General features: G+C 47.2%; 1 protein-coding gene across 1 annotated transcript in view; it reads right to left on the bottom strand.

The window, feature by feature from the left end:
* Positions 1-14,270, bottom strand: part of SLC25A13 (solute carrier family 25 member 13) — a 145,921-nt gene that overhangs the window by 81,826 nt on the left and 49,825 nt on the right. The window contains exon 4 of the mRNA XM_021706896.1: positions 7,875-8,014. Within this exon, the coding sequence (XP_021562571.1) occupies positions 7,875-8,014 (140 nt within the window). The remainder of the gene's footprint in view (positions 1-7,874; positions 8,015-14,270) is intronic.

Below are 14,270 nucleotides of genomic sequence, written 5' to 3'. Positions count from 1 at the left end.
CCACTGCACTCCAGTCCGGGTGACAGAGTGAGACTCCAACTCAAAAAAAAAAAAAAAAAAGACAAGACTGTTAATAGGCAGAATTAGAGCCCTCATCCTATTTAAAAGACTCAGTTCTGTGACAGCAGCACCAGTCTTGATCCAGCCTGTCCCTGCTGAAAGTCTCCTCTGGGATCCTAACCTTTCTCGGCCCTCATCCGTACAATCTTCAGTGGCAGGCCTCTGTCCGCTATCCGTCCTTCCTTCCTACCATCTTCTATATACCTTCTGGGCAAAGTGCGCCTTTCCCAGCCCTCAGGACTTCTCAGAAGGTAGGGTGCCATGTTCAAGTCCCATTACTATCTGCTGGGTAGGAATTTCTACAGAGACTGAGAAGAAACTGACATGCAGGCAACTCCAAAAATACTTAACTCAGGAATGTGTGATCTGGGAACTAAATGGCCAGGATTCCTCCTCATGGCTGAGTGGCCTCAAATCAAAGTCTTGGTCTGCACCTTGAAGGCTAGTCTTTAAGGAAAATCTAACGCCGTCATAGGGCTCCCAAGAGACTATGGTTCTTAGATCTGAACCCAGAAGGGACAGAGCTAGGACAGAGCTCTCAATAGGCACGGAAGACAACAGGCGCAAAATAATGACCATCAGCCAGGCTCAGTGGCTCAGCCTGTAATCCCGCGCCTTTTGGATGCTGAGGTGAGTGGATTGCCTGAGACCACGGGTTCGAGACCCACCTGGGCAGGCGAGACCTCATCTCTACAATAAATTAAAAAAATTAGCCGGGCGTGGTAGCGTGTGCCTGTTGTTCTAGCTACTTGAAAGGCTGAGGCAGAAGGATTGCCGGAGCCCAGCAGGTCGAGGCTGCGGTGGCCGGGAGTAGCCATTGCACTTCAGTCTGGGCGACAGTGAGACTCCGACTCAAAAGAAAAAAAAAAAAAAGACCATCTCCAAGACAAAGGGATCAGGACATGTAAACAGGCCACACTTGTGGGGGAGGGGAGCACAGGGCAGCAGTGACCCCTCCCTGCATTCATGTATTGAAAGGCTGAAGGGACTATCCAGTGGGAAAAGATTTCAGGCTTGTGTTCTGCATTTCTTTTGAAAATACAGAGAGAAGCAACTGGGGTCAGTTTTAGCACAAGACAGAAGAAGTCTTGAACCTACAGAGTTACTCAGCAGTGAGAGGGTAGCCTTGCAAGGTAGCGGGCTCCCTGATGCTGGAAATACCCACTCAACCACAGCTGAGGAATTCACTGTATTTTCATCGCAGGGGTTATGAAAATGGCATGTCAGGATGACAATAAAAGGACACTTAACAGGAACAGGTAGAGCTGGAAGAGCAGTCAAGACACTGTGCCCTGGGGGCCCAGGTGACCATGTCTGCATCTGAGTGCGCTGCTGCATCTGAGTGTGCCGCCTCTAAGGACAGGCACAGCAGCGCCTACTGCAGGGGTTGTAAAACCTGGAGGGCATGCGTGGCAGACATTTCATAAGCAGTCGCTTTGATTTCTGTCCAGCAAAAGGCTTAAGGACCTCTGATGTCCCTTCCAGTATGAAACAGTGGTTCTGCTGAGTCATTATGAACAAGCCGCAGGAAGATAGGAGGAGCCAGCAAGGTGGGGAACAGAGGAGGAGCACCAGCCAGGTGGGGGACAGAGGAGGAGCCAGCTAGGTGGGGGACAGAGGAGGAGCACCAGCCAGGTGGGAGGAGAGAGGAGGAGTCAGTCAGGTAGGGGGACAGAGGAGGAGCACCAGCAAGGTGGGGAACAGAGGAGGAGCCAGCCAGGTAGGGAAAAGAGGAGGAGCACCGGCCAGGTGGGGGGACAGAGGAGGAGCACCAGCCAGGTTGGGGGACAGAGGAGGAGCCAGTCAGGTAGGGAACAGAGAAGGAGCACCTGTCAGGTGGGGAGACAGAGGAGGAGTACCAGTCAGGTGGGGGAACACAGGAGGAGCCAGTCAGGTAGGGAACAAAGGAAGAGTACCAGCCAGGTGGGGGGATGGAGGAGGAACCAGCCAGGTGGGGGAACAGAGGAGAAGCCAGCCTGGTGGGGAACAGAGTAGGAGCACCAGCCAGGTGGGGGAATGGAGGAGGAGCACCAGCCAGGTGGAGCAGAACAGAAGAGCTGAATGCTTCAATCCTATCATACTCTGCTAAGCACTCCAAGGACAGTGTTTCACTTAAGACTCATAATACTTCTGTGAAGCAATGATTCTTACTCCTCTACACAGAGGAGTCCAAAGCTCTGAGAGGTAAGGACCAAGCCCAAAGCCACACAGGTAAGAATTGGCAAAGCATGCCTGATTTAAAAATGGAGATTCTTAGCTGGGTGCAGTGGCTCACACCTGTAATCCCAGCATTTTGACAGGCCAACGAGAGAGGATTGCTTGAAGCCAGGAGTTCGAGACCAGCCTGGCAACATAGTGAGACCACATCTCTATAAAAAATACAAAAAAATTCAACTAGGCATGGTGGTACATGCCTGTAGTCTCAGGGAGGCTGAAGGATCACCTGAGCCCAGAAAGTCAGGCCTGTGATCCTGCCACTGTACTCCAGCCTGAGCGACAGAGTGAGATTCCTTATTCGAAAAAGCAAAAAAAGAAGAAAGAAAAATATATTTCTGAGCATTCTGATCTTGGATGACAGAGGTGATAGGAGAATCTACTACACGGGCCACACTGCAGGGGGAAGGGATGGGGAAGTGGGCCAGGATGAGAGGCAAGGACAAAAGTAGTTCACACTGTGAGCAAGAGCACAGTGCCCACACAGGAATGCTGGAGGCACCGGGAGCAAGGTGGGCCTGGGAAGTTTAGATCTCAGGGCAAAAACCAAGAGGCTGCAACATTTCCTGAGTGCCATTAGGTGCAGCTGTGCCTGGGACTGTCCACCTGCTTGACCTCTAAACCCCCCAACACCCACGGAGTGGCCCCTCCAGAGCCTCCGTTCTATAGGTGGGAGATGAGGTGAAGAGGAGCTGGGCTCACAGAATGCTGGGAATGGAAGGGGACAAGTGCCAGGCAGCCTGCACCTGCCACAGTCCTCAGCTGCACAGGCCGTCTGTTCCTTTAGAAGGAGGCCTGCCAACAACCAGGAGAGAACACAGCAGAAGGTGAGCTCATGTACATGTAGTGCAGTGGCGTAGGAGTCACCCACGTCTGTGGGGACAGGCGCAGAAGACAGGACATGCCTGCGCCCTCACAGGAAGCCCAGCGCTGGCATAAGGATGTGCATGAAGGGAGCGCTGGATGGTGCCCAGTACTGGGTGCCCACAGAACATGGCTGATGGGGCAGCAGCTGGCTGGGAGAAAGCGCCCTCCTGACCCTGAGCCCAGAAGCCGAGGGCCAGCCCGGGCATCTCAGGCAGTCTGCTTGAGCAACAGAAGGGCCCAATTTCTCTTGAATGTGTGCTAGGACCACCTCTGTGCCCTGTACTGGTCACGTGATTAGTAGCATAGGCTTTTACTGCAGCAGTGTCCAACTCCTTCAACACACCCATTCAGATGGCTACAGGGAAAAAAAAAATCAAACTCTTCAAAATTCCTGGTTGTACAGAAATAAACATATACTGGGATTGCACCACTTAGGCCTCCCATTCGCGCTTCTAATAGTTCCAGGCCTGCCATTTCCTTAATAATCTCCAGTTTCCAAGTGGGCATAACTCGAATGTGAAATATTCTCTCCATCTCTATTCAGACATGCAAGTTTGTGTTTCAACCTGAGAACAATTGATCAGGAACAACAATAACAAAAAACCAGTAACCTCAAAACAAGCAGGCGGTCTAGATGATTTATATTATAAAGCCAAAACACCAAAAAAGAAAAAAACCCTGGCATTTTTGTGTTTCATACAGTTTTGAGATTCTAAAAAAATTGAAAATGTAAGTAAAAGCAAGAGTTAATAAGAAAATGACTCAAAAGAATTCCCTTTTAGGGACGGTGATAGAGGAATTCTGGGAAAATACAGACAACTGTTCACCAACACAAGAAATAAAAAGGCATAGAGGCTTGCTTAAAAAACATAGGTCACATCGAGCCCTATTCCAAACAAATTCTTCATGCCACCAAATGTACACTTGGTAATATAGAAGTGCCAACATGTTTTCATAATACTATGCTCATTTGGAGAAAAAAAATTCTAATTAAAATAAAAATCTGCAGCCGGGCTCGGTGGCTCAGTCTGTAATCCTGCGCCTTGGGAGGCTGAGGTGAGTGGATTGCCTGAGCCTGCGGGTTCGAGACCTGCCTGGGCAACTTGGTGAGACCTCATCTCTACAATAAATAAAAAAATTAGCCGGGAGTGGTAGCGCACCCCTGTAGTTCCAGCTACTTGGAAGGCTGAGGCGGAAGGATCACCGAAGCCCAGCAGGTCGAGGCTGCGGTGGCCGGGAACGGCCACTGCACTCCAGTCTGGGCGACAGAGTGAGACTCCAACTCAAAAAAAAATAACAATAATAAAATAAATAAATAAATAAATAAAAATCTGCATGTTTGTCAACAAAGTAAAGATGAAACTCAGCAAAGGCACAGGCAGAGATAGCAGCTGCCCTTCACTCACCATGAGTCAGACACCCAGGGTGGAGGGTGCAGGTCATTCCAATTCCTAAGTGGGGGCTTTGGTTAAAGGACTTCAGAGGCAGGTCACACATGGCTCTGTACCACAGCCGTGCCTCAGAGGCAGCCAAGCACAAGTGCTTCCTGCTCATAATCAGCCTGTCCACCAACACAGAGCATCGCGGCTGCCTTGACGATGCTTCTTCCTAGCAACAGGAGGAAGATCCCAGGAAGAGAAGGGATTTCTGGCTCCATGCAGTGAGGACCAGAACCTTCCAAAGCCCAACTCTGGGGCCGCAGGCAGCTCCCTCAGTGGCATCCCCTCAATTCCAAGGAGCTGCGACGAGGAGGCATGGCCAACACATCAACACACGTGTGAGCCACGGTTCATGCAGAGCATGACCCTGCGGCCCACCCAAAGTCTCCTCTTCCTCCTGAGTCCTGATACCAATAAAACACCGCCAGCCTCCCCCCTGCTCAAGCCTAACCCAGAAGCCAGCCCTGCATTCCGGATCCTTGGCTACCCCACATTATGAAACCATGAAGTGGTGTAGGCCTTGGCTGTAATCTCTCTCTGTTCCACTCCCCTGGGCCCATCCCTGTCACCATCCAGCCAGGGCCATAGTTGTTTGGCTCTTGGGTTAGGAGGTCACCACTGGCCTCCTTCCCCTTAGTCATGTTCCTCTCCATCTCATGTACTAACCAGAGGGGCCCTTCTGAAACACAAATCGGTCAGGGCTGCCATGGCAGATTTCCCCTTAGCATAAAGGCCTGAGACCAGATTCTGGATCTTTACACTCTGGAGTGCAGGGCAAGTCCAGGGAAGCAAATGGAGGATGGAGGCCAAGGAAGCGACCCACCCCAGAGACATCAGAACTGCATTTGGGGACAAGTTGCCACGAAGTGCCCAAGAGTTCCTGTGATCTGGGTCTGGACGGGGCAGACACACAGCCTGTCAGGGCTGTCGTACCAAAGGCAGCATCGAGGGAAGCTCTGTGCTTCCGTGTGGGCCACAAAGCCGACTTCGTCCACACGGGACCCTGGAGTTGTCTCCATGTGCATCTGAGAACGAAGCCCCCAGAAGGGCTTGCCCTGCATGTCGGAGCAGGAAGCACAACCCTCAAGCCCCAAGTCATCCAATCCACATCTAAAGAAGACCCAGAGCTGCCATGAGCGGCTAAACATGGATGTGACACTGCAGAATTGACACTTCCTGGGAGGGGGCATGGTCACCCTCACTGCTGCCAGCATCCTGGTGAGTCCGAGTCCCTTGGGCTGTGCTCCATAGAGTCATCAGGAGGCGTTCCTACAATTATTCCTCCTCAAGTTGAATGCTGCCTCCTACCACACACCAACGTCCTGTGTCAACAGCAGCAGGAACCCGACCGCTCCCAGGACATCCTTCACCTGAGCCACATGGGCAGGTTTACGTTCATAGAGAACTGAGACAGGGATTCACAGAAGTCAACGTGTTTAGAAAATACAAAGGCAGGTTTAAGGCTTCCTATTTAAGCTTCCAAAGGCCTAGAAATAAAAGCAAACTAGAAGGCATGACAAAATCTACACATGATGACACTATTAAAAGTCAAAAACAGAAGCACCTGCTGGAATTAATCTGTCACGTGTGCTAGTCCTGAGAATGACATACAGAAGACTTGACCCAGCACACAGAGAGGCATGGCCTTTACCTCCCCTAACACAAGGGGCACTGGCTCCCCAGGAAGAGTACCCACTGCTCAGAAGGACACCTGCTCCCCAGCAGAGTATCCACTCCCCAGAAGGGCTGTCCACTCCCAGGAGGGCCGCCTGCTCCCTATAAGGGACACCCACTCCCCAAAAGGATCACTGGCTCCCCAGGAGGGCCATCTGCTCCCCAGGAGGGCCGCCCACTCCCCAGGAGGGGCACCCACTCCCCAGAAGGGGCAATCGCTCCCTGGAAGGGGCACCCACTCCCCAGAAGGGCACCCACTCTCCAGAAGGACACCCATTCCTCAGAAGGGCGCCTGCTCCCCAGAAGGCTCCAGCAAGGTCTGAACACGAAAGCCCAAGTTCCATATCACCCACCAATGATGTTTCCATAAAGATTTGAATGTGACTGCCCTGGCAGATTTTTTCTAAAGACAGCAAATTCAAACATACAAAATGAATCCCCTTCAATGAGTGGTCTTAAGCATTACATGTAATAAAGTATGAATAAGATTCAACTGTTAGAGGAACAAAACAAATGCATAAAAATCCAAAACAGAGTGCTTTATCACAGAGACCTCTGTGCCCCATGGATACTGACCTCGAGTGACCCCATGTGAATGTCGTATTTAAAGCATTTTAGATGCCATCGGTGGCCCAAAGGTGTGGTCAGAATCGAGGGACAGGACGGGGGGCCTGGGAAGGGATACCCTGGAAACATAGCCACCCTGACCATGTTTACTCTCAGGAGCCCAGGCCCCAGCACCCTGGGACAGCAGGTCTCCATCAGTACCAAGTGGAAGCTTTAAAGAGCGCCAGGTGTCCAGGCTGCCCCTCCTTCAGCAAACCTCATCTCTAGAGGTGGGGCCCAGGCAATAAGAGTTTGTTTGTTTGCTGTTTTGAGCTCGGGTCTCACTTGGTCGCCCAGGCTGGAGTGTAATGGCACAATCATAGCTCACCTCGACCTTGACCTCCTGAGCTCATGTGATCTTTCTGTCTCAGCCTCCCAAGTAGCTGGGACTACAGGTGCACACACCATGCTTCACTAATTTTTGATTTTTTTTGTAGAGATGAGGTCTGACCTAGTTGCTCAGGCTTATCTTGAACTACTAGGCTCAAGAAATCCTCCCACCTCTGCATCCCAAAGTGCTGGGATTACAGGCATAAGCCATCAAGCCCAGCCAGCAAGAGTTTTTAAAGTTCCTCGGGTGATTCCAACATGCAGCCAAGTTTGATACCCAGTGCCTTATCCAAAAATGACCGCAGATGAAATGATTCTGATGCAGGAGATTAACTGGTCCATTTTTCAGGGAAAAACAAAATTTGGTAAAGGAGGAGAGCCAGTCACAAGCCAAAAGTTTAAGTCCTAATATTGCCGCTTCTGACTTAAGTGACCTTGAGGAAACGAGCTGATTTTTCCGGGGTTTCAATGTGTATTCCTTCTAAACATGCAGGGTCCTGCACAATCTGCTAAGAGCCTGTGTAAGGTTACGATTTCTGCATATTAATAAAGAAATGCTTTAAACAGGACAGTTTGCCAGGGCTCGAATGTTCAGGATTCAAATCAACACTAGCATCTTTTTACACACAGTAGGACCTCAGATTTACCCATTTATTTTTTTAACTTTTTAAGAGCCATACGCACCAGTAAAAACTGAGTGAATTCCGCATATGTCAGGTGTCTTTTTCTTTCTTTTCCAAAATGCAGTTGCACAAATTCTGAATCCCAGTTAAATGGGATATGTTGATGAATTGTGGTCTGTCCAAAGACTTGCTTCACATCCTCTGAAAAGAGAAAAGAGAGGTGGATTAAAACAAAACAAGCAAGATTCTAAAAAACCTGTTATTAAATGAATATTACCATTTCTTCTTACTACAAAAAAAAAAAAAGAGAGTCACTCAATTTTAAACACACATACAGATTATAAAACCATGGCAGAAGCTGGGCTCGGGGGCTCAGCCTGTAATTCCACACCTTGGGAGGCTGAGGTGAGTGGACTGCATGAGCCCGCGGGTTCGAGACCCACCTGGGTAACTTGGTGAGACCTCATCTCTACAATAAATCAAAAACTAGCCGGGTGCGGTAGCACACGCCTGTAGTTCCAGCTACTTTGGAATGCTGAGGCGGAAGGATCGCTGGAGCCCAGCAGGTCGAGGCTGTGGTGGCCGGAAGCGGCCACTGCACTCCAGTCTGGATGACGGAGTGAGACTCCAACTCAAAACAAAAACAAAAACAAAAATAAATAAATAAATAAAACCGTGGCAGAAATAAAAGTCAGGATCCTCAAGGAATTGGTCAATACATCAAAGTTAAGCATCCCACCAAACAAAATAAAGAGGAAAAAATCAGGGCGCATATGTGTATGCAAACATGTGCAACCCACGTTTGTGTGCGTACGCGCACACACACACACACACAGTGGCTGACGGCTGTAGGAAACCAACCTGACCAGCTATAACTATGATCATTGCATTTGTGTTGTTCCAACATATATTGATAATTGATATATTGATTATAGAAAATCAACACATGCTGTCCCCTGAGACATGGACAGAGGACAGAATCAAGCCTGGAATGGCGGGAATATGCACACACCCGGACATTATACCAGTCTTCAGGATCATCTATATCAAGTTATTGGAATGTCTTGGAGAACTGAGCAATCGGCTAGGAAGACCCTGAAGCATACATCCAGCACCCACGGACCTTCCTCCAGCTGAGTGAGCTCAGCAACCCGGCAAGCTGTACTTGGAGACAAGGAATCCAGGCAGCACAGGCAACAGCAGGTCGTTCACATTCCCGTGTTCTCTGAGATTGACTGACATTCTCAAATGGTCCAAATCACCCCACATCCTGGAACCACTGAATGTGCCTGCACTGATGCAGCACCTCTTTCTAGCCTCTAGTATAAAAGTGTCAGGGGACTGACAGGGAGAAAAAGAATACCAAAAGCCCTGTTTTTCTAAAGCCTCACATTTTCATACTAGTTTCCCCGTCCAAGCAAAAGTGACTTTGGAGAGTGATGGGAACACAAATTATTATACTAACACATTAGTGACCAGCAAATTTTTCTCTTTCCTAATACTGAGAGTGGGTGAAAATTTAAAAAAAAAAATGTGAAGCTGGTTGCCACAAACTTCTGACGTTAAGCACAAGTGAAATGGTTTTTTCTAAACTGTCACCTTTTTCACAATACAGCTGACAGTTGCAGACATATCCAGGATTTGCCTCAGATACCACTCTGACTAGCATTCCGTACTCTGTATTTTTATTCGGATAATAAACCCGAAAAGACAGTCACCCACAATGAGGTAAATTCACGTCAGTGGCAACCAGGAACAGAATTTGAAATGACATAAATTCACATCAGTGGTCACGAATGAGTTAGTAATTTTTTCCTGGCTTTCACATCTTTAAATACATCTACCAAACCTGCTCACGTAAACAGTGCTTGATACCTTTTTTTATTCTTTTGCTTCTGTTTAAAAAAGAAGAAAGTTCTTTAACCTTCTGAAGGGTGCCAAAACCCCTGGAACATGTTTCTGTTGTTTACCTCCAAATTTCCCACTTCCACCCCCATTCCACCCACAACATTTTTATTCCACACTTTTAAAGTTTCCAGAAATTTTTAGTCTTGCCCTGAAGAAACAGTAGTGCCACCACTCACATACGGCTGGGTGTGTATTTGCACAGAGAAGGCAGTAAAACTTGGAATTATGCTGGGCACAAATTTTATAAAAGGTGACAGAAAACCTCAGGCTGGCTCTGACAAGGACGATCAAATAAAACTTCCCAGCGCAGCCTTCCATTCTCTGAATGTATTCTGTCTTGCTACTTTTTGGGAAAAGAAGACAAGATATAAGAACAATGAAGTGAATTCAGAATCAGAACTGAAAAGAAAACATTAAAAAAGGAAAGAGTTCCAGAGGGGATTACCAGGAGTCAATAAAATGAATTAAGTAGAAGGAGACACTCTGGAGAGACCTGCTGAGAGAAACTGCCAAACTGAAATCCAGGTGGCTTGGGGTCAAACTGTAACAAGAGCAGCTGAATTTTGGGGGGTACCCCATGTGTCTGGTATTGCTCTAATGGACATGTGTACAGGTCCCCTACAAACTCAAGCATGACTGTCCTCAATGGCAAAACATAGTTCTCAGGAGCCACATCTCTGCATGACATAGGCTAGGAGAGATGAATAGAGGTTTACACCAGCCTCTAATGCAGACAGTTTTCTTATGATAGACAAAGCTCAAATGATAGACATTTTTACACTATAAGTAAAATGTCACACCACAATACAATTTTAGAGAATACTATGCAAGCAAAAATGGTTTTCTGGTTTATCCGGTTAGTCTGATGATTCCTTTCTGCCAGTATTTTGGTGAAACACAGCCGTGATGTAATAATCATAGAACAGGTGTCAAAAACGAAGACTTTCACCTTCTTGGTTTTCCCTTCAAGGCTCCAGAGAAAGTCAAGATGGTGTTAGCCAAATAGTTGGTGTATAAAGTTAAAGCACTCAAGACCCAGTTTTATATTTAGATGGTCTCAAGTGGTAAGTGCATATATGTTTTCAAGTCATTCTAACATGAGTGAATGGATTTAAAATGGGTCTCACCCTAACCAATAAACTTATTTTTCCTGTCACTAAAGTAACTACCATTTACTGCATACTGTAGCTCATATCTGAATCCAAAACTTTGAACCCTGAACTCCGTGTACAGCCTTTTTTTTTTTTTTTTACTATCCTAGGGTTTGTTTCCTGTGCAGAATGCCTGCCTCCAGGACTGAAATCTGGTCACCCTGCAGTATAGAGCTATGTGGTATCCCTAAGGCACTTCTCAACTCTAAACTCAAGCCTATGTGAACTACTGGTCACGATGGTTTAGAAAAGATCTCCATATAGCATGTATGCATATGTGCATGTGTAAACATATTTGTACACAGTTATGGTATATTCTTTATTTCCAAGTAGACTACCAGTCCCTTGACAGTAAAGGCCCTATTTTGTCACTCATGATTTTCCCATGATGGCCAGCACTGTAGCAGGCACAGCCCAACTGCTCACTAAGTAGTGGCTGAATCTGAACAAGCCAGAAAAGCTTCACAGTAGAGGGTGCAGCAGCTGAGGGCAGCAATGTCAGTGCTTCAAGGCCTGGAGTGTCCTTTGCTGGGACACTATTTCAACAGCTGTTACCCAACCCTTCAGACAAGTTCATCAGAGTCACCAGTCTTGCTGATTAAAACCCCCAGGCCCCAGACTGATTTAAATCTTCTGAGGGGCTGAAAAAAATGGCATTTTAATCAGTGCTCCAGGGGTTTCTGAGGCAAGAACTTTATTTAGAGAAAGTCTTCCTAGTGAGTATGGAAGGGTGAGCGTCATTCCTTGCTAACTTTCAATTTCCCACTGAAACAGACAAATACATACAAGGAAGGAGGTTGGAAGACTCTTCAGGTCAGGGAGGTCACATGCAGACCCAGGAGGAGAACAGGGCCACCCCGCCCACCGCTCCCGTAGAAGACATTGGCCGTGTGGCTGGTGACTGGTGCCTCCTGGAGCTGGGCAGTGTGCCAGTCACATGACTCCAGGAACGCAGCCCTGTTATCAGTCCTTTGGCAGTTACACACACCGGCCATATAGGAATACCAGGCCTCAGAGAGCGAGCTCGCCAACTGCCAAGCAGCATGGTACAGGAGCCCAGCCCTAGGTCCTGCAGGAAGAGGATGGTGACTGTCTCCAGGTTTAGGTGTGAGAAATAATTCAACAGCAGATCTAATCGGGACACTGTATTAACACCGAATGGCAGGGTTCTCGTGGCAAGGAGATGGAGGGTGAAGAGGGGGCACCCAAGTGGGAGGGAATGGATCTTGGAACAGGTCGAGACCTCGACCTGGGCCCTAAAGGCTGTTACTCAGATGGACCGTGGAGGGAGTTGTTCAAGGAAGAGCTACAGCCTGAAGGAGGGTTCATTCCTTCTGAAGTACACCAAAATTCTGGTGACAGTACTTAGAACAAAGTTGCCCAGAATCCCAGGTAGCCACAGATACTGCATCATCTGCCTATAGCCATGTTAGTATTTTTAAGCCTCAGGACAGGATGCTACTTTTATGGCGAAGAAAAGTTTGCTCTGAAAAGAGCAGCCGGCCTGGGGCTCCCAGTACTAAGAGGTCCCAGGCTGTCTATGCTTGGCATAGCATGTACACATTCCTTCCTCTCCTGCCCGGCCAACAGGAGGACATACTGAATGTCGTGAGAGCACCAGTTGCTCTGCCTCAACAAGCCAACTGATATGCGAAGGAGAGGACGCCTGCCAGTGTTTCTATTCATTTCACAGCTAATAAACTCTTTTACAACAGAATATTAAGTGCTGCCACTCTGGAAAAGCTCACACATGTTTTCCGAAATAGATTCCTATGTTTCTGAATATTTCATTCTGCTCCAATAAGTCATTCTGGGGCTTCCATTTTCTGACATGTTTGGTCTTACGCCTTCTTGTGAGCTCAAGAATAGAAACACTTATAAATCCAGGACTCGGATGAGCCACTTGCATTTCCCCTTCACCTCGGAAAGCATTATGATACCACCTTGGGTTAATGATCTTTTCTCCTTTTAGGAGACATAAATGGCTTTCTCGCTTAACACCTGAGTGTTTAAGATTCCCACAAGTGCAAGTTTACTTCTGCCTCATCCTCCAGTTCTTGTGGGCAATGCCACCACTAGTGTTAGCAGAAAAGGCTCCAGGGGCCAAGCTTAGATTGCCCTCTCACTAAACCCCTGCTGTTTTCCAACAATTCCAAACCGGACTTGCAGTCCTGGAGAGGAAAGCAGAAACCAGAATGTTTCAGCCTTTTTGGTTTCTTATTTGGTTCAGAATAGCTCATAACTCACCTGCTAAAGGCTTTCAATAAGTGCCATGTGGCAGACCTACCTCTAACTTCCAAAGGATGAGAAGGAGGTCTCTCCTGGTCTAAAACACAGGTCTTAAAATCTTACCCCCAGTTGAAGTCATGCAGGCAAAGAAACAAAACTGAATAAGCATTAAAATGTGAAGGTTGCACTAAGTGCATATTTTGATACATAAAGTCGTATTTTTCTCAGTTTAGTCACTCCTCCTGAAAGTAAAAGCATATCAGAAAGCTTATCTCTTAAAGCAAAGCATAATCATCGCTATTTCAGGCCACGCCAAACAAGTGACGCTTGGAAGGCCTGCAGTTCCCATAATTTCACCAAATAATAGCAATATTATTTAAAGTAAACCTTCACAAAATAAGCACACGAATCCTTTGAGTTTATTTGTGAAACTCCGCTTTCTCCACAAATGCTTTCAGCTTAAAAGTCTGCTGCATTTTTTTATATCATAAAAAGACAATTACAAAGTAGCAGTTGTTCCTAAAGACAACCTCAAAAAGTCAACTAATTTCCCCCAAGTTAATAGATTTCCCAGGTTACAAAATACAGTTATAGTGGATAGAGTTGGGACCTTTAAAAGTTGGGTTATAGATTGTGTAATCTTATATATAGAAAGTCCTAAGAAATCCACACAAAAAGTTAACTAACAAATAAGTCTAGTAAGGTTGGAAAACAGAAGATCAATATACAAAAGTCCATTGTACTGCTATATCTTTGAAATAAGCAACCCAAAAATGAAATTTAAAAAACAATTCTGCTTACAATAGCTTCAAAAAAGCTGGGCTTGGTGGCTCAGCCTGCAATCCCAGCGCTTTGGGAGGCTGAGGTGAGTGGATTGCCTGAGCCCGTGGGTTCGAGACCCACCTGGGCAACTTGGCGAGACCTCATCTCTACAATAAATCAAAACATTACCCAGTGTGGTAGCGTGTGCCTGTAGTTCCAGCTACTTGGAATGATGAGGCGGAAGGATCGCTGGAGCCCAGCAGGCGAGGCTGTGGTGGTCGGGAGCAGCCACTGCACTCCAGTGTGGGCAACAGAGTGAGATTCCAACTCAAAAACAAAACAAAACAAACCAGTAGCCTCAAAAAGAATAAACTACCTAGGAATAAACTTAATGAAAGAAGTACAAA

The sequence above is a fragment of the Carlito syrichta genome, unplaced genomic scaffold (genome assembly GCF_000164805.1).
Source record: "Carlito syrichta isolate Samal-C Ts95f unplaced genomic scaffold, Tarsius_syrichta-2.0.1 Scaffold316198, whole genome shotgun sequence".
NCBI lineage: Eukaryota > Metazoa > Chordata > Mammalia > Primates > Tarsiidae > Carlito > Carlito syrichta.
The sequence above is the reverse complement of the archived record's forward strand: the minus strand, read 5'-3'. Positions and strand labels throughout refer to the sequence as shown.